Source organism: Sorex fumeus, unplaced genomic scaffold (assembly GCF_029834395.1).
Source record: "Sorex fumeus unplaced genomic scaffold, SorFum_2.1 ptg000042l, whole genome shotgun sequence".
Taxonomy (NCBI): domain Eukaryota; kingdom Metazoa; phylum Chordata; class Mammalia; order Eulipotyphla; family Soricidae; genus Sorex; species Sorex fumeus.
The window spans coordinates 6,101,251-6,126,092 of NW_026606099.1; the positions used below are offsets into that span (position 1 = coordinate 6,101,251).

Genomic DNA, 24,842 nt, shown 5'->3' on the forward strand with positions numbered 1-24,842 from the left:
AGCAGTGCTCGGGGCTTACTTTTGGCTCTACAGACTCAGGAATTACTTCCGGGTAGGTCAGAGGACTTTATTTGGTGCCAGGAATCGAACCCAGGTTGGTCACAGGCAAGGCAAATACTATGATCCTAGCCCTCAAATGATTTTTTTGGAGGAAGGTCACACCCAGGAGTGCTTAGGGCTTACTCCTGGCTCTGTACTCAGAAGTTACTCTTGGTGGGCTCTGAGGATCTTATGGGTTGCTGGGAATCAAATTTGGGTCAGCTACATGCAAGGCAAGTGCCTCGCCTGCTGTACTATTTCTCCAGCCCCTTAAATGATTTTTTTTATACGTGCAAGACATCTAGGGGCATGTAATACAATTATGAAAAAACAATGTTCTTGTCTATAAAGTAATGATAAGCCAGAATGAGAAGCTACCAAGTTGTCTGTGTTCAAAAGGGAAGATAATAAATAGAATATAAATATGCTATCTAATCCCAAAGAAGTATAATTAATTTTATTTCTTCTTGTTTGTTTTGGGGCCACACCCAACTCTACTCAGGGCCTACTCCTGGCTCTGTACTCAGGGACCACTACTGGCAGTGCTTGGAGGATCATGTGGGGTTCTGGGGATTGAACCTTGATTGGCCATGTGCAAGGCAGCACCCTCCCCACTGTACTATCTCTCTGGCCCCACTAGAATTAATTTGAACAAGGATAATAAAGATTTCAGGGGAAGATGTTGAACTAACTATTGAAGAACAGCCATAAAATATACTTCCTCTCTTTAATATATATTATCATATTTTGACCTGCTAAAGAGTGGGTTTTTTTCTTTGGGGGGGGTTGCATAATTCTGGTTTGAATCCTTGGTCCTAGTGGTCCCCTGAGTACTTCCAGGTGTTTCTCCTTAGCATAACCCCTGAGCACTGCAGGGTATGGTCCAACCATCTACCCCTTCCAAAATGCATAGTCCAGAGCTGGAAGGTGATTCAATGGCTAGAACACCTGTCTTACAAGTATGAAACTAGTGAATTGGATTTCCAATGCCATTTTATATGCTGAGGGTGATCCTGGCAGCTCTGCTGTATGTGATTCTTGACACTGCAACTCTAAAGGTATTGTGAGCACTGTGCCCAGGAGAGTGACCCTTGGCAAGCACTGCTATAAAGTGAGTAATGTGGCCTGATATGTGAAACCTGGTGAGCACCACAATTAAATGTATGAGGCACTGCAACCAGGCATGTGTATGACCCCTGGTTATCACATCCTCCTCCTCCTCCTCCTCCTCCTCATCATCATCATCAACAACAACAATAATGAAGAACAGAAAGGAGAAAAATAAAAAGTAATAAGAAGATAAAATAAAATTTTCTATATAGGGTTGCACATGAACTCAGTAGTAGAGTGCCTGCCTCATGTGTATGAGGGCCTGGATTTGATCTCACTGGGGATGGGGGGGATGGGGCTGTTGATCCACAAATGGCATTTCTCAGCGCCTGGCTCTATGCTAAATTACCACTCCTGGCAGCTCTTGGAGAACCATGTGGTGTAAGGAACAAAATCAGTATCAGTTACATACAAGACAAATGTCTTAACTTCTGTACTATCTCTTTAGCTCTCTAGATTTTACCTTTTTTTCCATCCCCCAAATAAATAAAATTCCATGTCTAGAAACATGGTTACTTGACCCTTTCTCCTCTTTACTCCCACTTAAATCTCACTTATATGGATAAAACATTGCCGTTTATAATGGTATATATATGTGTGTGTGTGTGTGTGTGTGTGTGTGTGTGTGTATTTTTGCCTCCCAAGTGTTATTAAAAATACCTGAAGGCCTCTCCTGGCAATTCTTAGCCAACAGAGTACAGAGTTCAATATGAGAGTCCAAAAATGTGGTGCTGTGATGGCCCCTTGGTGCCAAGGATTACCTGGGTCACCTGGCAGTATTCACCAAGAGTGACCCATCAATGCTTGGGGGATCATTTGGTGCCAGGTACTGAACTGGGATCAGCTTCATGACAGGCATGCACCTTAACCCCTGTACTGTATCTCCAGCCCCAGGAATATTTTTTCTGATATTTTATTAGAATCTGTCATCTCATATGGTCCCTTGAGCACTGCCAGGAGTAATTCCTGTGTGCAGAGTCAGGGGTAACCTCTTAGCAGTGCCAGATGTGGCCTCAAATCCTAAAAAAAAAATTTTTTTTAAATAAAAAACAAAAAGATGCCACTTTGGAGACCAAAGAAATAGTACAAAAGGTAGGGTTCTTGCCTTGCATATGACTCATTCAGCTTCGGTCCCTAATATCCTATATGATCTCTGAGCACCACCAGGAGAATTTTCTGAATTCAGAGTAACCTCTGAGCATCGTTGGTGTGGCCAAAAAAACAAACAAATAAAACAAAACAAAACAATAAAATATGGTATTCCTGGAACCAAAGTGATAGTATAGCAGGATACTATAGCAATTAATAAAACAATAGAGTTCAAATATGGTCCTAAATGAAGACTTTACACTGAAGTTACATACAAATAAGTAGGTGGGAAAGAGGGATTATCTTATAAACATTGATGGAACAATCAAATATGTCCATGTCTGATCGTGGGGGAAGGCAGACCTATCTTTTTCTTTGATTTTCTGTTTGGGGACCACACCTGGTCATGTGGGGGGAGTCACTGTATTTAAAGGCTACTCTTAAATGTGCTTGAGGATCATGGTAGCACTGGAAAGCAAGCCAGACTTCTTGCCTATAAACCATGACCTCATGAGACCAATCTTTAGCCTGATGTACACAGAAAGTTGTAAATCAAAGACTGGTATGTAAAACAAGCAATGAGCCTTGAAAATACAAAAAGAAACAGAAAAAATTGACAAGCAAATAACACATACTTTTCTCAACGACAAAAAACATTAAAAGTAGAGTCAGAACAAACAAGTGAGGGACACTTAGCACTTTATATCAAAGACAAGGAACTTACTTTCCTAACATTTGAACAGTAACTTTGATCCTCACACTGGATAAATTTTTTGTTTTATTTTTGGGTCATACCTGGCAGTGCTTAGAGTTTACTCCTGGTTCTGTGTTCAGGCATCACTCCTAGCAGTGCTTGGGGAACCATACTAAGTGCCAGGATTTGAACTAGGGTCATAACCACAACTTCATGCTAAGCAAATTACTATCTCTTCAACCCCCAAATAGGCAAATTATTCTTTAAAAACAGGATCTCTAGGGGCTGGAGCGATAGCACAGCGATTAGAGTGTTTGCCTTGCACGCAGTCGACCCTGGTTTGATCCCATATGGTCCCCCGAGAACTGCCAGGAGTGATTCCTGAGTGCCTGAGCCAGGAGTAACCCCTGAGCATTGCCAGGTGTGACCCAAAAAGAAAAAAATAGGATCTCTACAAAAAATGAAGTCCAAATAAGTCTGAAGTCCATAAAAAAGTGCTTAATCCCACCAAAACTAAAAGAACAAATAAAACAAATCTGGTAATGCTTCCTTAACTTAATGTAGGAAAATACTCTCTAAAATATGGCAGTTCATTTGATAAGTAAATTGTGACAACCTCCTTGCAGAAGGGATGGAGAGATAGTATAACCAGGAAGGTATTTGCCTTGCACACACCCAGTCCAAGTTCAATCCTCAGCACACTCGATGGTCCCCTGAGCTCCACCAGGAGTGAACCCTGTGTACAAAGCCAGGAGTAAGCCCTGAGCACCACTGGGTGTAGCCCAAAAACCAAACTAATTAAACAAAACCTCCTTGCAGAACAATTTGATAAAAACCTTTCAAAATTATAAAATATCACTGGACCTATTTTTAACCATATGCAGTATTGAACACTACATCAGAGGTTAAACAAATTCTGGTAAATGCATATTTGGAATGCTATGAAGCTATAAAAAATGAGTGGGTTTTTTAAATTAACTAATGCATAATATTTATAATATTATCGCCTGCACGGCAGAGCCTGGCAAGCTCCCCGTGATGTATTCGATATGCCAAACACAGTAACAACAAAGTCTCCAATGGAGACATTACTGGGCCCGCTTGAGCAAATCAATGATCAACGGGAGGGCCTTTACCTTTTACCTTTATTTATAATATAGTTATATACTTATAACCTATTATTTATATAATTATAATTTAATATTTAAGATACAGGAAGACCAACTGTTGTGACTACTTAAAATACGTAAAAGGGTGAACAGAGGTAGTCCAAAGTGCTGGAGTGCACGCTTTGAATGCAGCAAGCCCCAGTTTGAGTCCTAGCTCTGTATGGTCCCTTGAGTACCAAGTCAAGACTAGCTTCTGAGTGCTACAGAGTGTGGCCCCCAAACAAATAAATTCTTCCATCCCACAGGCCATCCATCTATGAGAATCTTCTGGAACATCTGATCTGAAAAATCTGAAAAATCATAATATAAGGCAATGAGGGAGAATATTTGAAATCAGGACCAAAGTAAAAACCTGAATATATAGCAGTTACCTTGCCTGCTGAATCAGTCGATAGGCACTGTACTTGCGGAATAGGTATCCCATCCGAACACTGTCTGCATGAAGTGTCTCAACTATGAGATTCCTAGCGATTGTGTGTAGCTGTGAAGGGAGTCCAGCGGCTTTTGAGGCCTGATTTAAGAGTATAAGATTCTTCTTTTGAGCCTCCACATCAATGAAGAATTTCTGTCCTTCAAGCTCTTGGGGAGAGGACCAGGGCACTGTCATCTTCGGTTTCTTGATGCTTGAAACAGACATCACTGACAGAGGTTTCTTTAAAAGGGAGAGTTGAGATTTTTTGGCCAACTCAGAAGGTGAGATGTGAGATGTTTTGGATAATTGAGTAGTTAGAGGTGTTACAGACTTCACAAGAGTGGGAAGGGCAGCCCCATCAGTGAAACGCTTGTGTGATATTGCTCTGCTAAAATCGGTATCATAGGATTGAAGTATTCTAAGTGGTTCCATGGCAAGAGGATCACGGAGTCTTTGGATTCCTTCAGCAGTGTCAGAGGACTTTGGCACTGGGAACTTCTCAGTTGTGGTTTGAGGTGCTTTGAATTGTGGGGCACCAGGATAGGCCAATGTTGATTTAGCTTTCAGAGAAGAAATAGTAGGCAATCCTTTTCTTTTCATAGGGACAGAAGAGCGCAAGTCTCTTTGGAACTCTTCAGAAGGCGAGGGGGTTTGGGGTGTTGGAGGATGTCCAGGAATGGGAGGAATCCATTGTGGGAAAGTTTTCCCCGAAGGAGGCCTTGGTGCCCAATACTGACCCAGGGGAGAAGGGGCTTGAGGCTGGGGAGATTGCTTAGAGACTGCAGAGAATGACTGAGGCTTCTCCTCCTCCTTGAAGGAAGTTAAGGGTCCATATTCTCGAAGTTTCCCAGGAAGGGGAGAGGGAGTAGGAATCTGTCTAGAGGTGAATGGGACTTCAGGTATCAGAGGCTGGCTGAAGTCTGGAGAACCCTTTGCTTTCAGGGGTGGCTGGGTTGTCAAAACATCTTTAGATGTGAGAAATTGCCTGAAGCTGTGGCTCTCCTTCCCTGGGGCAAGGGGCTGATCTGGAGGGTGAGGGGCCACTGGTACCCTTTGTTTTCTAGTAGCAGGAACTTGTATAGAGGAACCTTTAGAAATTAGGCTCTGGGGAATCCTAGTTCCTTGGAATTTCAGAGGAACAGAGCTGGGCTTGGGAGAAATTGAACTCTCAGTCTTAGAGGACTTCTCAGCTATGGGAGCAGAGGATTCTTGGGCCTGGCTTGGACTTGGTGTCAGGGATTGCCCAAAAGGAGGAGTTTTCTTTGATTTGGGGAAAGGTTTAAGAGTGGAGGGAGCCTGAACATGCGAGGACTGCTCTCTAACTAGGGAGGCTCTTAAGTTTAGGTCCTGCTCAAACATGACAGTACGACCTCGACCTCGGGGTGAAGTGAAAGGGACTTTCAAAGATGGGATTTGCTTAGATATGAGGGAAGAGTCTAAGTCTTGGGCTTTATCTGAGGAGAGAGGCAGCCCTGGAGCCTGTGTCTTTTCAGAACTGGGAGTGATAACCAATTCATCAGTACTTTCTAGAATGGTAGGAAACCTTGATCTCTGGGCCTGATCCAGAAAGACAGGAGTGCCTAGTGTCTGCTTCTGCTCTTGGGAGGGAGTGTCCCCCAAAGCCTGGATCTGCTGAAGAGTAACTGTTTTCGATACTTCCTGAACCATTCCTGGTGGGAGAGGAACGGCCAGTTTCCACGCCTGATCTGTGGTGAGAGGGACCTTTCGTGCTGGAGAGTGCTCAGGGGTAGGATGGATCCCCAGTACTTGGGGCTGCTCAGGAGGGAGGGAGATTCCCATGGCCTGGACTTGTTCAGCCTGTTCAGAAGCCAAAGGAAGACCCAGAGCCTGTTTCTGCTGATGAGTGAGAGTAACCCCCAGTGCCTGGTGCTGCTGAGGGAGGGTGATGCCCAGTGTTTCTGCCTGCTGAGTAGGGTGGGTAATCCCTAGTGACTGTGCCTGTTGAGGGGTGGGGAAGACTCTCAGGCTCTGCTTAGGGGTGAGAGTGATGCTCTGTGCCTGTTCCAGTTCAAGGGCAGGGGTGACCCCTGCTTCCTTTGCCTGCTGTGGGATGGGGGTGATCCCCATTGCCTGTGAAGGGGTGAGGATAACCCCCAATTCCTGTGTCCTCTGAGGGCTGGGGGTGATCTCCAGTAACTGTTCCTGTTGAGGGGTGAGGGTGACCCCCAGTTCCTGTGCCCTCTGAGGGGTGAGGGTAACCCCCAGTTCCTGTGCTATCTGAGGGGTGGGGGTGACCCCCAGCATCTGTTCCTGTTGAGGGGTGAGGGTGACCCCCAGTTCATGTGCCCTCTGAGGGGTGGGGGTGACTCCCAGTTCCTGTGCTATCTGAGGGGTGGGGGTGACCCCCAGCATCTGTTCCTGTTGAGGGGTGAGGGTAACCCCCAGTTCCTGTGCCATCTGAGGACTGGGAGTGATCCCCAGGATCTGTTCCTGTTGAGGAGTGAGAGTGACCCCCAGTTCCTGTGCTATCGGAAGGGTGGGGGTGACCCCTAGCATCTGTTCCTGTTGAGGGGTAAGGGTGATCCCCAGTTCCTGTGCCCTCTGAGGGGTGAGGGTAACCCCCAGTTCCTGTGCTATCTGAGGGGTAGGGGTGACCCCCAGCATCTGTTCCTGTTGAGGGGTGAGGGTGACCCCCAGTTCATGTGCCCTCTGAGGGGTGAGCGTGATTCCCAGTTCCTGTGCCGTCTGAGGGGTGAGGGTAACCCCCAGTTCCTGTGCTATCTGAGTGGTGGGGGTGACCCCCAGTTCATGTGCCCTCTGAGGGGTGAGCGTGATTCCCAGTTCCTGTGCCCTCTGAGGGGTGAGGGTAACCCCCAGTTCCTGTGCTATCTGAGGGGTGAGGGTGACCCCCAGATGCTGTGCTATCTGAGGGGTGGGGGTGACCCCCAGCATCTGTTCCTGTTGAGGGGTGAGGGTGATACCCAGTTCCTGTGCCCTCTGAGGGGTGGGGGTGATCCCCAGGTCCTGTGCTATCTGAGGGGTGAGGGTGACCCCCAGATGCTGTGCTATCTGAGGGGTGGGGGTGACCCCCAGCATCTGTTCCTGTTGAGGGGTGAGCGTGACCCCCAGTTGCTGTGCCCTCTGAGGGGTGGGAGTTATTCCCAGTATCTGTTCCTGTTGAGGGGTGAGGGTGACCCCCAGTTCATGTGCCCTCTGAGGGGTGAGGGTGATCCCCAGTTCCTGTGCCCTCTGAGGGGTGGGGGTGATCCCCAGTTCTTGTGCCCTCTGAGGGGTGGGGGTGACCCCCAGTATCTGTTCCTGTTGAGGGGTGAGGGTGATCCCCAGTTCCTTTGCCCTCTGAGGGGTGGGGGTGACACCCAGTTCCTGTGCTACCTGAGGGGTGGGGGTGACCCCCAGTATCTGTTCCTGTTGAGGAGTGAGGCTGATCCCCAGTTCCTTTGCCCTCTGAGGGGTGGGGGTGACCCCCAGTTCCTGTGCTACCTGAGGGGTGGGGGTGACCCCCAGTATCTGTTCCTGTTGAGGGGTGAGGGTGATCCCCAGTTCCTTTGCCCTCTGAGGGGTGGGGGTGACTCCCAGTTCCTGTGCTACCTGAGGGGTGGGGGTGACCCCCAGTATCTGTTCCTGTTGAGGGGTGAGGGTGATCCCCAGTTCCTTTGCCCTCTGAGGGGTGGGGGTGACCCCCAGTTCCTGTGCTACCTGAGGGGTGGGGGTGACCCCCAGTATCTGTTCCTGTTGAGGGGTGAGGGTGATCCCCAGTTCCTTTGCCCTCTGAGGGGTGGGGGTGACCCCCAGTTCCTGTGCTACCTGAGGGGTGGGGGTGACCCCCAGTATCTGTTCCTGTTGAGGGGTGAGGGTGATCCCCAGTTCCTTTGCCCTCTGAGGGGTGGGGGTGACCCCCAGTTCCTGTGCTACCTGAGGGGTGGGGGTGATCCCCAGTATCTGTTCCTGTTGAGGGGTGAGGGTGATCCCCAGTTCCTTTGCCCTCTGAGGGGTGGGGGTGACCCCCAGTTCCTGTGCTACCTGAGGGGTGGGGGTGACCCCCAGTATCTGTTCCTGTTGAGGGGTGAGGGTGATCCCCAGTTCCTTTGCCCTCTGAGGGGTGGGGGTGACCCCCAGTTCCTGTGCTACCTGAGGGGTGGGGGTGACCCCCAGTATCTGTTCCTGTTGAGGAGTGAGGGTAATCCCCAGTTCCTTTGCCCTCTGAGGGGTGGGGGTGACCCCCAGTTCCTGTGCTATCTGAGGGGTGGGGGTGACCCCCAGTATCTGTTCCTGTTGAGGGGTGAGGGTGATCCCCAGTTCCTTTGCCCTCTGAGGGGTGGGGGTGACCCCCAGTTCCTGTGCTACCTGAGGGGTGGGGGTGACCCCCATTTCCTGTGCTATCTGAGGGGTGGGGGTGATCCCCAGTATCTGTTCCTGTTGAGGAGTGAGCGTGACCCCCAGTTCCTGTGCCCTCTGAGGGGTGGGGGTGATCCCCAGTATCTGTTCCTGTTGAGGGGTGAGCGTGACCCCCAGTTCCTGTGCCCTCTGAGGGGTGGGGGTGATCCCCAGTATCTGTTCCTGTTGAGGGGTGAGCGTGATCCCCAGTTCCTGTGCCCTCTGAGGGGTGGGGGTGACCCCCAGTATCTGTTCCTGTTGAGGGGTGAGGGTGATCCCCAGTTCCTTTGCCCTTTGAGGGGTGGGGGTGACCCCCAGTTCCTGTGCTACCTGAGGGGTGGGGGTGATCCCCAATTCTTGTGCCCTCTGAGTGGTGGGGGTGACCCCCAGTATCTGTTCCTGTTGAGGGGTGAGGGTGATCCCCAGTTCCTTTGCCCTCTGAGGGGTGGGGGTGACACCCAGTTCCTGTGCTACCTGAGGGGTGGGGGTGACCCCCAGTATCTGTTCCTGTTGAGGGGTGAGGGTGATCCCCAGTTCCTTTGCCCTCTGAGGGGTGGGGGTGACCCCCAGTTCCTGTGCTACCTGAGGGGTGGGGGTGACCCCCAGTATCTGTTCCTGTTGAGGGGTGAGGGTGATCCCCAGTTCCTTTGCCCTCTGAGGGGTGGGGGTGACCCCCAGTTCCTGTGCTACCTGAGGGGTGGGGGTGACCCCCAGTATCTGTTCCTGTTGAGGGGTGAGGGTGATCCCCAGTTCCTGTGCCCTCTGAGGGGTGGGGGTGATCCCCAGTTCTTGTGCCCTCTGAGGGGTGGGGGTGACCCCCAGTTCCTGTGCTATCTGAGGGGTGGGGGTGATCCCCAGCATCTGTTCCTGTTGAGGGGTGAGGGTGATCCCCAGTTCCTTTGCCCTCTGAGGGGTGAGCATGATTCCCAGTTCTTGTGCCCTCTGAGGGGTGGGGGTGACCCCCAGTATCTGTTCCTGTTGAGGGGTGAGGGTGATCCCCAGTTCCTGTGCCCTCTGAGGGGTGGGGGTGACCTCCAGTTCCTGTGCTACCTGAGGGGTGGGGGTGACCCCCAGTATCTGTTCCTGTTGAGGGGTGAGGGTGATCCCCAGTTCCTGTGCCTTCTGAGGGGTGGGGGTGACCCCCAGTATCTGTTCCTGTTGAGGGGTGAGGGTGATCCCTAGTTCCTGTGCCCTCTGAGGGGTGAGCGTGATTCCCAGTTCTTGTGCCCTCTGAGGGGTGGGGGTGATCCCCAGTATCTGTTCCTGTTGAGGGGTGAGCGTGACCCCCAGTTCCTGTGCCCTCAGAGGTGTGGTGGTGACTCCCAGTTCCTGCGTTATCTGAGGGGTGGGGGTGATTCTCAATTCCTGTGCCCTCTGAGGGGTGGGGGTGACTCCCAGTTCCTGTGCCCTCAGAGGAGTGGGGGTGATTCCTAGTATCTGTTCCTGTTGAGAGGTGAGCGTGACCCCCAATTCCTGTGCCCTCTGAGGGGTGGGGGTAATCCCCAGTATCTGTTCCTGTTGAGGGGTGAGCATGACCCCCAGTTGCTGTGCCCTCTGAGGGGTGGGGGTGACCCCCAGCATCTGTTCCTGTTGAGGAGTGAGCGTGGCCCCCAGTTCCTGTGCCCTCTGAGGGGTGGCGGTGATCCCCATTTCCTGTGCTATCTGAGGGGTGGAGGTGATCCCCAGTATCTGTTCCTGTTGAGGGGTGAGCGTGACCCCCAGTTCCTGTGCCCTCTGAGTGGTGGGGGTAAGCCCCAGTGCCTGCTGAGTGGTGGGGGTGATCCCCAGCATTTGTTCTTGTTGAGGGGTGAGGGTAATCCCCAGTTCCTGTGCCTTCTGAGGAGTGGGAGTTATCCCCAACATCTGTTCTTGTTCAGGGGTTAGGGTGACCCCCAGTTCCTGTGCCCTCTGAGGGCTTGGGGTGATCCCCAGCATCTGTAACTGTTGAGGGGTGAGGGTGACCCCCAATTCCTGTGCCCTCTGAGGGGTGGCAGTGATCCCCAGTTCCTGTGCTATCTGAGGGGTGGGGGTGACCCTCAGCACCTGTTCCTGTTGAGGGGTGAGCGTTACCCCCAGTTCCTGTGCCTGCTGAGGGGTGGGGATGATCCCCAGCATTTGTTCTTGTTGAGGGGTGAGGGTAACCCCCAGTTCCTGTGCCTTCTGAGGAGTGGGAGTTATCCCCAACATCTGTTCTTGTTCAGGGGTTAGGGTGACCCCCAGTTCCTGTGCCCTCTGAGGGCTTGGGGTGATCCCCAGCATCTGTTCCTGTTGAGGGGTGAGGGTGATCCCCAGTTCCTTTGCCCTCTGAGGGGTGAGCATGATTCCCAGTTCTTGTGCCCTCTGAGGGGTGGGGGTGACCCCCGGTATCTGTTCCTGTTGAGGGGTGAGCGTTATCCCCAGTTGCTGTGCCCTCTGAGGGGTGGGGGTGACTCCCAGTTCCTGTGCCCTCAGAGGGGTGGGGGTGATCCCCAGATCTTGTGTCCTCAGAGTGGTGGGGGTAACTCCCAGTTCCTGTGCCCTCTGAGGGCTGGGGGTAAGCCCCAGTTCCTGTGCCTGCTGAGGGGTGGGGGTGATCCCCAGCATCTGTAACTGTTGAGGGGTGAGGGTGACCCCCAATTCCTGTGCCCTCTGAGGGGTGGCGGTGATCCCCAGTTCCTGTGCCCTCTGAGGGGTGGGGGTGACCCCCGGTATCTGTTCCTGTTGAGGGGTGAGCGTTACCCCCAGTTGCTGTGCCCTCTGAGGGGTGGGGGTGATCCCCAGTTCTTGTGTCCTCAGAGTGGTGGGAGTGACTCCCAGTTCCTGTGCCCTCTGAGGGCTGGGGGTAACCCCCAGTTCCTGTTCCTCCTGAGGAGTGGGAGTGATCCCTAACGTCTGTTCTTGTTCAGGGGTTAGGGTGACCCCCAATTCCTGTGCCCTCTGAGGGCTTGGGGTGATCCCCAGCATCTGTAACTGTTGAGGGGTGAGGGTGACCTCCAATTCCTGTGCTCTCTGAAGGGTGGGAGTTATCCCCAACGTCGGTTCCTGTTGAGGGGTGAGTGTGACCCCCAGTTCCTGTGCCCTCTGAGGGGTGGGGGTGATCCCCAGTGTCTGTTCCTGTTGAGGAGTGAGGGTCAACCCCAGTTCCTGTTCCGTCTGAAGGGGGAAAGTGATCCCCATTCCCCGTATCTGCTTAGGGACAGGGGTGATGCCCTGTGCCTGTCCCTCTTGGGGCATGAAGGTGACCCCCTCCCTTGTTGCCCAGGTTTCCTCAGGAGAGTGCGGGATCCCTAGTGCCTGCCCTTCCTGAGCCACTGCTTGAGCCTGGGCTTGCTCAGGGATAACATCAACCTCTTGTAACTGAGTCTGCTGAGGCCCCAATGTCTGGGCCTGTTCAGGAGCGATGGTTCCCCTCTTGGCCTGAACCACCTCAGAAGGTAAATGACCCCCCAGAGCCTGGGCTTCCTGAGGTGTTACAGAGACTCTCTGAGCCTGCTCAGGGGTGACAGTCATCACTGGTAATTGTGCACGCTGAGGAGTGCGAGTACGCCCCATTGTTCGCGCCCGCTGAGAGGGAACAGTGATCACTGAAACCTGTGTCTGCTCAGGGGTGACAGTGACCCCTGGCACCCGGGACTGCTCTGCTCTTAAGGTAACCCCCAGAGCTTTGATCTGGTTAGGAGTGAGTGGCACCCCCAGGGCCTGTGCCTGTTGTAGATTAAGAGTGACCCGGCCTGCCTCAGCCTGCTCCTGAGTAAGGGTGATCCCAAGTGCCTGGGCCTCTCTGGGAGTAAGGGAGATTCCCTGCACCCCCTGAGGAGATACCTGTATACGTCTAGCTTCTTGAGTTGCTTGCTCTTCTTGCTGAGTAAAACTGATTCTTCCTGCCTGACCCTGATCAGCAGTGAGAGTGAGCTTCAGTTCCTGGGACTCTTGGGAGCTGAGAGTGGTCTCCTCTTTCTCTGCCTGTGCCTCGCCGGGGGTAGTGATTCCAGATATCTGTATCTGCTCAGAACTGACAGTAATCCCTGGTGCCTGGAGCTTCTCAAGACTTACGGTGATCCCTGGTGTCTGAGCCCGCTGAGAGATGGAAGGGATTTCTGGTACCTTGGCCTGTTTAGGGGTGACAGTAATCCCTGATACCTGAGCCTGCCCAGGACTGACAGCGATCCCTGGTACCTGAAGCTGTTCAGAGATGACAGTCATGCCTGATACCTGGGCCTTCTCGGGAGTGCCAAGGATCTCTGGTACCTGGACATTCTCAGGGGTGGCAGTGATCGATGATACTTGAGACTCTTCTGGGATAACAGTGATTTTTGTTAACTGGAACTGTTTAGGGGTTAAAGTGATCCCTGGTTTCTGGATCTGCTCTTCTCTATGGGTGACCCCCAGTACTTGCATCTGATCAGGGGTTAGAGGGAGCCCCAGTGCCTGTGCCTGTTGCAGACTGAGAGTGACCCCTCCTGCCTGCACCTGCTCAGGGGTGAGTGTGATCCCAAGTGCCTTGGCCTGCTCAGGGGTAACAGTGACTTCAGGTACCCGGGGCTGCTCGGGGGCAGTAGTTTTCCCTGGTATCTTGGCCTGCTCTGGCCTCTGTGTGACCCCCAGTACTTGCATCTGATCAGGGGTTAGAGGGAGCCCCAGTGCCTGAGCCTGTTGCAGAGTGAGAGTGACCCCTCCTGCCTGGACCTGTTCAGGGGTGAGGGTGACCCCAAGTGCCTTGGCTTGCTCAGGGGTGATAGTGATCCCAGGTACCCGGGCCTGCTCAGGGGAAATAGTTTTCTCTGGCACCTTGACCTGCTCTGGTCTCTGGGTGACCCCCAGTACTTGCATCTGATCAGGGGTTAGAGGGAGCCCCAGTGCCTTGGCCTGTTGTAGAGTGAGAGTGACCCCTCCTGCCTGGACCTGCTCAGGGGTGAGGGTGATCCCAAGTGCCTTGGCCTGCTCAGGGGTGATAGTGATCCCAGGTACCTGGGCCTGTTCAGGGGCAGTAGTTTTCCCTGGTATCTTGGCCTGCTCTGGCCTCTGTGTGACCCCCAATACTTGCATCTGATCAGGGGTTAGAGGGAGCCCCAGTGCCTGAGCCTGTTGCAGAGTGAGAGTGACCCCTCCTGCCTGGACCTGTTCAGGGGTGAGGGTGACCCCAAGTGCCTTGGCTTGCTCAGGGGTGATAGTGATCCCAGGTACCCGGGCCTGCTCAGGGGAAATAGTTTTCTCTGGCACCTTGACCTGCTCTGGTCTCTGGGTGACCCCCAGTACTTGCATCTGATCAGGGGTTAGAGGGAGCCCCAGTGCCTTGGCCTGTTGTAGAGTGAGAGTGACCCCTCCTGCCTGGACCTGCTCAGGAGTGAGCGTGACACCAAGAGCTTTGGCCTGCTCAGGGGTGACAGTGATCCTGGGCACCTGGGCCTGCTCAGGGGCCACAGTGATCCCTGGTACTTCTGTCCTGCTTGGGGAAACAATGACTCCTGGTATCTGGGAGTGTTTAGGTGTGATAGATATACCGGGAATTGAAGTCATCTCAGGGGCAACAGTTATCCCTGGTACTGTTGTCTGCTGTGGTCTCTGTGTGACCCCCAGTACTTGCATCTGATCAGGGGTTAGAGGGAGCCCCAGTGCCTGAGCCTGTTGCAGACTGAGAGTGACCCCTCCTGCCTCAACCTGCTCAGGGGTGAGGGTGACCCCAAGTGCCTGGGCCTGCTCAGGGGTGACAGTGACCCCAGACACCTGAGAGTCTTTCGGAGTGGCAATCCCTGTAATTGAAGTCATCTCAGGGGCAGTACTTATGCCTGGTACTATGGCCTGTTCTGGTCTTTGGGTGACCCCCAGTACTTGCATCTGGTCAGGGGTTAGAGGGAGCCCCAGTGCCTGTGCCTGTTGCAGAGTGAGAGTGACCTCGCCTGCCTCAACCTGCTCAGGGGTGAGGGTGACACCAAGTGCCTCGGCCTGCTCCGGGGTGATAGTGATCCCTGGTACCCAAGACTTTTTAGGAGTGACGATCCCTGTAACTGAAGTCATCCCAGGAGCAATAATTTTCTCTGGTACCTTGACCTGCTCTGGTCTTTGGGTGACCCCCAGTACTTGCATCTGATCAGGGGTTAGAGGGAGCCCCAGTGCCTGAGCCTGTTGCAGAGTGAGAGTGACCCCTCCTGCCTGGACCTGCTCAGGGGTGAGGGTGACCCCAAGTGCCTTGGCTTGCTCAGGGGTGATAGTGATCCCAGGTACCTGGGGCTGCTCAAGGGAAATAGTTTTCTCTGGTACCTTGACCTGCTCTGGTCTTTGGGTGACCCCCAGGACTTGCAACTGATCAGGGGTTAGAGGAAGCCCCAGTGCCTGTGCCTGTTGCAGAGTTAGAGTGACCCCTCCTGCCTGGACCTGCTCAGGGGTGAGGGTGACCCCAAGTGCCTTGGCTTGCTCAGGGGTGATAGTGATCCCAGGTACCCGGGCCTGCTCAGGGGAAATAGTTTTCTCTGGTACCTTGACCTGCTCTGGTCTATGCGTGACCCCCAGGACTTGCATCTGATCAGGGGTTAGAGGGAGCCCCAGTGCCTGTGCCTGTTGCAGAGTGAGAGTGACCTCTCCTGCCTGCATCTGCTCAGAGGTGAGGGTGACCCCAAGTGCCTGGGCCTGCTCAGGGGTGACAGAGATTCCAGGTATCAGAGCATGCTCAGGGGAAATAGTTTTCCCTGGTATCTTGACCTGCTCTGGTCTATGGGTGACCCCCAGTACTTGCATCTGATCAGGGGTTAGAGGGAACCCCAGTGCCTGTGCCTCTTGCAGAGTGAGAGTGACCTCTCCTGCCTGGGCCTGCTCAGGGGTGACAGTGATCCCAGGTACCTGGGCCTGCTCTGGGGTGACAATGATTTCTCCTCGTTCTCTCTGCGTTGGGGGTATAGTGATTCCTTGTATCTGAGACTGTTTAGGTGTGATGGTGATCCCTCCTATTGAAGTCTGCTTAGGACCAATAGTTATGTCTGGTACCATGACCTTTTGTTGCCCAAGGGTTACACTCAATATTTGCTCCTCATCAGAGGTTAGTGGATATCCCAGTGCCTGTGCCTGTTGCAGAGTGAGAGTGATCTCTCCTGCCTTTACTTGCTCAGGGGTGAGGGTGACCCCAAGTGCCTTGGCCTGCTCAGGGGTGATAGTGATCCCAGGTACCTGGGCCTGTTCAGGGGCAGTAGTTTTCCCTGGTATCTTGGCCTGCTCTGGCCTCTGTGTGACCCCCAATACTTGCATCTGATCAGGGGTTAGAGGGAGCCCCAGTGCCTGAGCCTGTTGCAGAGTGAGAGTGACCCCTCCTGCCTGGACCTGCTCAGGGGTGAGGGTGACCCCAAGTGCCTTGGCTTGCTCAGGGGTGATAGTGATCCCAGGTACCCGGGCCTGCTCAGGGGAAATAGTTTTCTCTGGTACCTTGACCTGCTCTGGTCTTTGGGTGACCCCCAGTACTTGCATCTGATCAGGGGTTAGAGGGAGCCCCAGTGCCTGAGCCTGTTGCAGAGTGAGAGTGACCTCTCCTGCCTGGATCTGCTCAGGGGTAAGGGTGACCCCAAGTGCCTTGGCTTGTTCAGTGGTGATAGTGATCCCAGGTACCCGGGCCTGCTCAGGGGAAATAGTTTTCTCTGATACCTTGACCTGCTCTGGTCTATGTGTGACCCCCAGGACTTGCATCTGATCAGGGGTTAGAGGGAACCCCAGTGCCTGTGCCTGTTGGAAAGTGAGTGTGACCCCTCCTTCTTCAACCTGCTGAGGGGTAAGGACGATCCCAAGTGCCTGGGCCTGCTCAGGTGTGACAGTGATCCCAGGTACCTGGGCCTGCTCAGGGGCAACAGTGATCCCTGGTACCCAAGACTCTTTAGGAGTGACAATCCCTGTAACTGAAGTCATCTCAGGAACAATAGTTTTCTCTGGTACCTTGACCTGCTCTGGTCTTTGGGTGACCCCCAGTACTTGCATCTGATCAGGGGTTAGAGGGAGCCCCAGTGCCTGAGCCTGTTGCAGACTGAGAGTGACCCCTCCTGCCTGGACCTGCTCAGGGGTGAGGGTGACCCCAAGTGCCTTGGCTTGCTCAGGGGTAACAGAGATCCCAGATATCTGGGCCTGCTCAGGGGTAACAGAGATCCCAGGTCCCCAAGACTCCTTCTTAGTGATGGTGATCCCTGGAATTGAAGTTCTTTCAGGGGCAATAGTTATCCCTGGTACCTTGGCTTTTTCTGGTCTATGGGTGACCCCCAGTACTTGCATCTGATCAGGGGTTAGAGGGAGCCCCAGTGCCTGAGCCTGTTGCAGAGTGAGAGTGACCCCTCCTGCCTGGACCTGTTCAGGGGTGAGGGTGACCCCAAGTGCCTTGGCTTGCTCAGGGGTGATAGTGATCCCAGGTACCTGGGCCTGCTCAGGGGAAATAGTTTGCTCTGGCACCTTGACCTGCTCTGGTCTCTGGGTGACCCCCAGTACTTGCATCTGATCAGGGGTTAGAGGGAGCCCCAGTGCCTTGGCCTGTTGTAGAGTGAGAGTGACCCCTCCTGCCTGGACCTGCTCAGGGGTGAGGGTGATCCCAAGTGCCTTGGCCTGCTCAGGGGTGATAGTGATCCCAGGTACCTGGGCCTGTTCAGGGGCAGTAGTTTTCCCTGGTATCTTGGCCTGCTCTGGGCTCTGTGTGACCCCCAGTACTTGCATCTGATCAGGGGTTAGAGGGAGCCCCAGTGCCTGTGCCTGTCGCAGAGTGAGAGTGACCCCTCCTGCCTGGACCTGTTCAGGGGTGAGGGTGACCCCAAGTGCCTTGGCTTGCTCAGGGGTGATAGTGATCCCAGGTACCCGGGCCTGCTCAGGGGAAATAGTTTGCTCTGGCACCTTGACCTGCTCTGGTCTCTGGGTGACCCCCAGTACTTGCATCTGATCAGGGGTTAGAGGGAGCCCCAGTGCCTTGGCCTGTTGTAGAGTGAGAGTGACCCCTCCTGCCTGGACCTGCTCAGGGGTGAGGGTGATCCCAAGTGCCTTGGCCTGCTCAGGGGTGATAGTGATCCCAGGTACCTGGGCCTGTTCAGGGGCAGTAGTTTTCCCTGGTATCTTGGCCTGCTCTGGGCTCTGTGTGACCCCCAGTACTTGCATCTGATCAGGGGTTAGAGGGAGCCCCAGTGCCTGTGCCTGTCGCAGAGTGAGAGTGACCCCTCCTGCCTGGACCTGTTCAGGGGTGAGGGTGATCCCAAGTGCCTGGGCCTGCTCAGGGGTGACGGTGATCCCTGGTATCTGAGACTGTTTAGGAGTGATGGCGATCCCTGGCATTGAAGGCTTCTCAGGGACAATTGCTGTCCCTGGCATCTTGGCCTGCTCTGGTCTATGGGTGACCCCCAGGACTTGCATCTGATCAGGGGTTAGAGGGAACCCCAGTGCCTTGGCCTGTTGTAGAGTGAGAGTGACCCCTCCTGCCTGGACCTGCTCAGGAGTGAGCATGACACCAAGAGCTTTGGCCTGCTCAGGGGTGACAGTGATCCTGGGCACCTGGGCCTGCTCAGGGGCCACAGTGATCCCTGGTACTTCTGTCCTGCTTGGGGAAACAATGACTCCTGGTATCTGGGAGTGTTTAGGTGTGATAGATATACCGGGAATTGAAGTCATCTCAGGGGCAACAGTTATCCCTGGTACTGTTGTCTGCTGTGGTCTCTGGGTGACCCCCAGTACTTGCATCTGATCAGGGGTTAGAGGGAGCCCCAGTGCCTGAGCCTGTTGCAGAGTGAGAGTGACTCCTCCTGCCTGGACCTGCTCAGGGGTGAGGGTGACCCCAAGTGCCTTGGCTTGCTCAGGGGTGATAGTGATCCCAGGTACCCGGGCCTGCTCAGGGGAAATAGTTTTCTCTGGTATCTTGACCTGCTCTGGTCTTTGGGTGACCCCCAGTACTTGCATCTGATCAGGGGTTAGAGGGAGCCCCAGTGCCTGAGCCTGTTGCAGAGTGAGAGTGATCCCTCCTGCCTGGACCTGCTCAGGGGTGAGGGTGACCCCAAGTGCCTTGGCTTGCTCAGGGGTGATAGTGATCCCAGGTACCCGGGCCTGCTCAGGGGAAATAGTTTTCTCTGGTATCTTGACCTGCTCTGGTCTTTGGGTGACCCCCAGTACTTGCATCTGATCAGGGGTTAGAGGGAGCCCCAGTGCCTGAGCCTGTTGCAGAGTGAGAGTGACCCCTCCTGCCTGGACCTGCTCAGGGGTGAGGGTGACCCCAAGTGCCTTGGCTTGCTCAGGGGTGATAGTGATCCCAGGTACCCGGGCCTGCTCAGGGGAAATAGTTTTCTCTGGTACCTTGACCTGCTCTCGTCTTTGGGTGACCCCCAGTACTTGCATCTGATCAGGGGTTAGAGGGAGCCCCAGTGCCTGTGCCTGTTGCATAGTGAGAGTGACCCCTCCTGCCTGGACCGGTTCCGGGGTGAGGGTGCTCCTCCATTCCTGGGTTTCCTTGCGGGCTTCAGTGATCCTCTGCAACTGTACCTGTACCTGCTCTGGGGTGACAGTAACTCCTGGTAACTGAGCCTCCTCAGGGATGACTGTGATCTCTGATAACGGGACCTGCTCAGGCATAAATTCGACCCCTAGTGCTTCTCTCTGGTCCTTGGTGAGTCTTAATCCTAGATCCTTGGCTTGTTGCAGTGTGAGAGTGACCCCTCCTTCCTGGACCTGCTCAGTAATGATGTCAATCCCCAGTGATTCCGCTTGTTGGAGCGTTAGAGTAATGCCTTGTTCCTGGATCTGTTTAGGAGTAGGAATAGTCTCCTGTGATTGGACTTGTCCTTCGGTAGTTGGGACCCTCAATTTTTGTTCTTGTTTAGAAATTGGACGGATGTGTTTTGCCTTGGTGTATTGTAGTATAAGAGATTCTTCTGATGACTCGGCCTTCTCAGGAAGAAGACTTGTCTCCAATTCCTTCTCTTGCTTAGGTGTGACAGTGACTTGCTTCTTTGGAACCTCTCCCGCAGAAACAGGACTGATCCTAGATGGGGGTAATTTTGTTGGGGGTTTAGAAGTGGTTGGAGATGGGAGAGTTGTGTCGTGTTTCTCTGATGACTGAGCTCCTTGGAACTCTTCTTTTAGGTCTGAGTCAGACACGTCTTTCAATTGACCTTTTCCTGTGATAGATGGAGAGATCTCAAGTCTTACTTCTTCAGGTTTTTTCTCTTTTCCACCCCCCTTTTTTTTCGGCCTCTGCCCTTCAGAGTCTTCTGTCTTTTTCTTTCGTGTCTTCATCAACCCTTCTTTTTCCTTACCAACACCCGACTCTGAAACTTCCATTTTCCCCTGCTCTTCCTTATTTTTTGTCACTGGAAATTCTTTTAGTGTCACTTTATACTTTCTCTCTTCCGGTTGCTGTTGCTTTGACCTCTCAAGCTGGGCTTCCCTTTCTCTTTGTCCTTTATCTTGTTCAGTCTGCACTTGCGTCCTCTGTTTTAGCTGCTTCTCTCTCACCTCTTTTTCCTGCCACTGTGTTTGCTTTTCCTCTTCCACCTGGAAGTCTGCTTCTCCCTTCTCTAAATTCTGATTTATCATCCCACGTCTTTCTCTTCGCGACTGGGACTTAAGACTCATATCAGTATCTTTTTCTTGACCTTTTTGTAAATATTCCTCTTGAATTTTTTTTTGTTCCTCCTGGTCTTTGTCTTCTACAGAGACTTCTAAAATATCTGTCTCACTTACTATTTCAGTCAGTATCCTTTGCACTAAATGGTCAGTTATTGGATCCGTGCGCCTATATGGGACTGAGGTGCTAGTTGCAGATGTTTCTATACTTGGCATCTGAACATTCAATTCTGGTATAATTGAGACGTCGTCTTTTGGCTTGTCTTCTCTTTTTTTCTTCTTTTTTATATCTTTGTACTTTTTCACGACAGCTGTTACTGTGTCAGCCACTTTTTCAAAGTATTCCTCTATTTGTTCCTTTATAACTCCTGTATCTTCATCTTTTTTTTTGTCTACTACCTCTTTGTGCCAAGTTTTTTTATCCCAAAGCTTTTCTACTTCCTTAATTCTGCTTTTTAGGTAATCTACTATGAATTTCTGAAAGTCGTCTATGTTTCTTTGTTCATGTTCACCTTGTTCACTTTCTAGATCTCTGGTAAATTCTGAAGTCTCTCTGGTTATCGTAGATGTTCTTTCAAGTTTGTAAGGTTCGGTGGAGACTGGCACACTCTTAGCAATTTCTCCCTCTTCACTTGCAGCTAGTTTTGAAATCCGTTTCTGGTGTTTTGGTTTCAGTTTCTCAATAGGAACCTTTATATGGCCTGTCTTTGACTGTACTTCCTCAATCTGCCTAGTATCTTTGTATATTGACTCAGGGATCTCTTCCTTTGTAGTCTCTGAATGAGTTTCTTTTTTTGGTTTCACTTTCTGAGTGGGAATCTCTTTTTGGCCTGTCTTTGACTGTGATTCACCAATCTGCCTAGTATCTTTGTATATTGACTCAGGGGTCTCTTCCTCTGTAGACTCTGACCGAGTATCTTTTCTCTCAAAGAAATACAAAGACTTGATCTTCCTGAGTTGATCAGTTGTACCACTCTTAGAAGAGTCATCATAAGAGACACCTGGACTTTTGGATACAAGAGTGGAATCTGATCCTGTTTCTTCTTTCATCTCTTCCAGCGGTGGTAACTCAACTTGGATATCAGGTTTGGTGCCTTCGATTTCCTCTTCGTCTTTATCCATTCTGTATTTTGATACAGAAGTCTTAGGTGCACTTGGGCCTTTAACATGCCTTTTTTTCTGTGACTGGTCAGTCGCATAACTACTTCTTTTCTTTGATAACTTGCCTTGGGTGATTTCTTTATCAGGAGATATCTGTTCATCTTGGTATATTTGTGGAATAGTTGAGTCCCACTTCATCCCCAAAGTTTCGGCCTCTTTTTGAGGGACCTCATCTACAATACTTTCAGTTTCTTTATCTAAACTGGTTTCTGTGGTACTAACCAAGGATGATTGGGGAGGAAGCTCAGCTGGTGGTCTAACGACTGGTGCAGACGTTACTTGTTGACAAAGTTTTTCATATTTTTCTTCTGCATTTTGAAGGCTCTGCTGAAGCATTTCATTTTTTTCACAAATATAGCTTATTATTTGCTTATTTATTAGATATTTTTTATTTTCATCTTCCTCATCTGTTTGCCCAATGCTACTTTGGAGTGTTAATACTTTTACTTCATCATTTAGTGTAGCCAAAGCTTTAGAGAGGCTTGATATTGTTGCTGATATATATTTAATAGCATTGCTTTCCAATTTAGTGAACATTGAAGTACCTGCAAGTTCATGTAGCATATCTTGGATTTCTGAAATCTTTGTTTTTGTTGCAAAGTCATCACTAAGTATCTGTTCTGGTTTTAAAGCATGGGCTGTTGCAGGTCGCTTTGTAACTCTTTCTTTCCAAGATTTCCATAGGGTACCTCTAAATACTAGAAGAAGAAAATAGAACATAAGATAAAGATTGCTTTTATTCTTTTGTGTTATGCTCTTCCTAAGTTAATAAGCTTAGCTTAAATTAATAGAAGGCTTTAAGATAAGATTTATCAGGGTACCAGAGTGATAGTACAGTGGGTAGTGTAAGGGAATTTCCTTGTATGTGGCAAACAGGGGTTCAATCCCTAGCTCTCCTCATATGATTCCCTGAGCCCACCAGAAGTGATCCCTGAGTGCAGAGCCATGAGTAAGCCCTGAGCATGACTGTATATGGTCCCAAAACAAAAACAAACCAAAAAATAATGGCAACAATTATTTATCAAAAAGAGTATATCAATTAACAGATTCACTTAATCACTTATCACTTAACTTCCTGTTAGTCGTCGATTTGCTCGAGCAGGCGCCAGTAATGTCTCCATTTGTCCCTGTCGCGTGCTAGTGTAGCCCAATGGCATCTGTTCGCTCCGGGAACATGAAGGGCCTCAAACCGATCGTTCATGATCTTGACGAAGAAGTCTGACCATCTGGTAGGTGGGCGGCCACGCGGTCTTTTGACATCCCGTGGAATCCAGTCAGTAACAGCTCTAGTCCAACGGTCGTCTTTAAATCTCATTACGTGACCAGTCCATCTGATTTTCGACACCTTGGCAAATGAGACAGCGTCCCTGATCCTTGATCGTCGACGGATGTCAGAACTCCGGATTCTTTCTCTCATTTGAGTGAAACGTGATATTCCAATCATAGCTCTTTCTATTCTTCTTTGGGAGACCTGAATAGCGTTCTCATCCTGTTTGCGTAGGGCCCAGGTCTCTGAGGCATATATTAATGCAGGAAGAACAGTGGAATCAAAGAGATGTGCCCAGAGTCGGAGGTTCTTCGTCCCCTTAGTTATTTCTTCGACGTTCTTGAAGGCGTTCCAAGCCGCTCTCTTCCTCCTGCGCAGTTCGGGTGCCAGGTCATTTGTCATGTTGACTTCTCGACCTAGGTACACATAGCTGTTGCATTCGGAGATGGTCGTTCCATTGAGAGCGAATGGGGCATCAGGAACGAGGCTGTTTCTCATAAACATTGTCTTCGTAAGATTCAGCTGTAGTCCTACCTTTCCACACTCATGGTCAAAGTTGGCCAGCATTTGTGCCGCTTGGCTGATGTTTGGTGTTATTAAAACAATGTCATCAGCAAAGCGGAGGTGGTATAGTTGCCGACCATCTATCTTCACTCCCATTCCTTCCCATTCCAGTCGTCGCATGATGTTCTCAAGGGTGGCACTGAAGAGTTTCGGTGAAATGGTATCACCCTGCCGAACCCCTCTCTTGACATCAATGATTACTTCTTTGTAGAATGGTGAATCCTGGTAGTGAATCCGCAATACAGCTCACGGAGGATCCTGATGTATTGGGCTTGAATGCCCTGATTGGCTAGGGCTTCAATGACCGCTTCCTTCTAATTAACAGATTAAATTAGGAAAACTAAACTAAAGAAGTTTTGAAATGTATAATTAGGAGTACTGGGAATGGGACCCAGGTTGGTTGCATGTAAGGCAAGTGCTGTGCTATCACTCTAGTCCAAACCTGTGTTCTCTTTTGAACACATACCTCTGTTTTTATCCATTCAGAAGAAACCCAACTTCTCCTTGAACACGTATTCCCCTTTCTCTCCCCTGTCTATGTAAATTTCTTTCAATAAAAATTATCTTGCTTCACGAAAATTTTTAAAAATCAAGATAACAGGAATCTTTTCGTTTGTTTGGCTTGATTTGGAGCTACACCTGCCAATGCTTAGGGGTTACTCCTGGCTCTCTGCTCAGGGATCACTCCTGGCAGTGCTCAGGGGACCATATGTGATGCTGGTGATTAAATCCAGATGTCCACCTGCAAGTCAAGCACCCTACCCGCTGTACTATTGCCCTGGCCCCAAGAGGACAGGAATTTTATCGAATGTTTTCTCTCACCACAATGCTTGAAAAGTGGAAATTAACCACAAATGACAAACTTAGAAAAACACAAACACTTGAAAACTAAACACCATACTACTAAACAAGCAGTGGGTCAATGAGGAAGTTTAAAGAAGTAGTCAAAACAGTTTCAGGAAATGGGGTGAGGTCAGTGGTACAGTGGGGAGGGCACTTGCCTTGCTTGCAACTGACCCAGCTATCTCCAGCACCCTATGTGGTCTCTCCAGCTCCAGGCTCCTCCAGGAATCATCACTGAGCTCAGGAGTAAGCCCTGAGCATCACTGGGCATGACCAATAAATAAATAAATAAATAAGTTCTGGGAATGAGTCAGGCAGCTAGTCAAAGGATTAGTGTACATGTGGGATACCAAGATTTGATTCCTATTAGTGAATATCCCCCGCAGTTTAAAATTTTTTTTCACTTACAAAAAACCACTTAAAGAGTCAGAGTGATAGTAGAGTGGGTAGGGCATTTGCCTTGCATGTGGCCAACCCAGGTTCTATCTCTGGCATCCCGTATGGTCCACCGGGAACTGTCAGGAGTAATTCCTGAGTGCAGAGCCAGGAGTGACCCTTGAGCATCGCCAGGTGTGACCGTGACCCAAAAAGCCAATAAAACAA

At 51.2% G+C, this 24,842-nt stretch overlaps 1 protein-coding gene across 1 annotated transcript in view; it reads right to left on the reverse strand.

Moving 5' to 3' along the window:
• FAM186A (family with sequence similarity 186 member A) overlaps positions 1–24,842 on the reverse strand; it is a 95,635-nt gene that overhangs the window by 8,763 nt on the left and 62,030 nt on the right. Inside the window, exons 4-10 of the mRNA XM_056119992.1 lie at positions 19,136–22,263; positions 14,927–15,148; positions 14,678–14,749; positions 11,460–11,596; positions 10,913–11,099; positions 9,452–10,162; positions 4,473–7,831 (exon numbers count right to left, since the gene is read on the reverse strand). Coding sequence (XP_055975967.1) covers positions 4,473–7,831; positions 9,452–10,162; positions 10,913–11,099; positions 11,460–11,596; positions 14,678–14,749; positions 14,927–15,148; positions 19,136–22,263 — 7,816 coding nt within the window. The remainder of the gene's footprint in view (positions 1–4,472; positions 7,832–9,451; positions 10,163–10,912; positions 11,100–11,459; positions 11,597–14,677; positions 14,750–14,926; positions 15,149–19,135; positions 22,264–24,842) is intronic.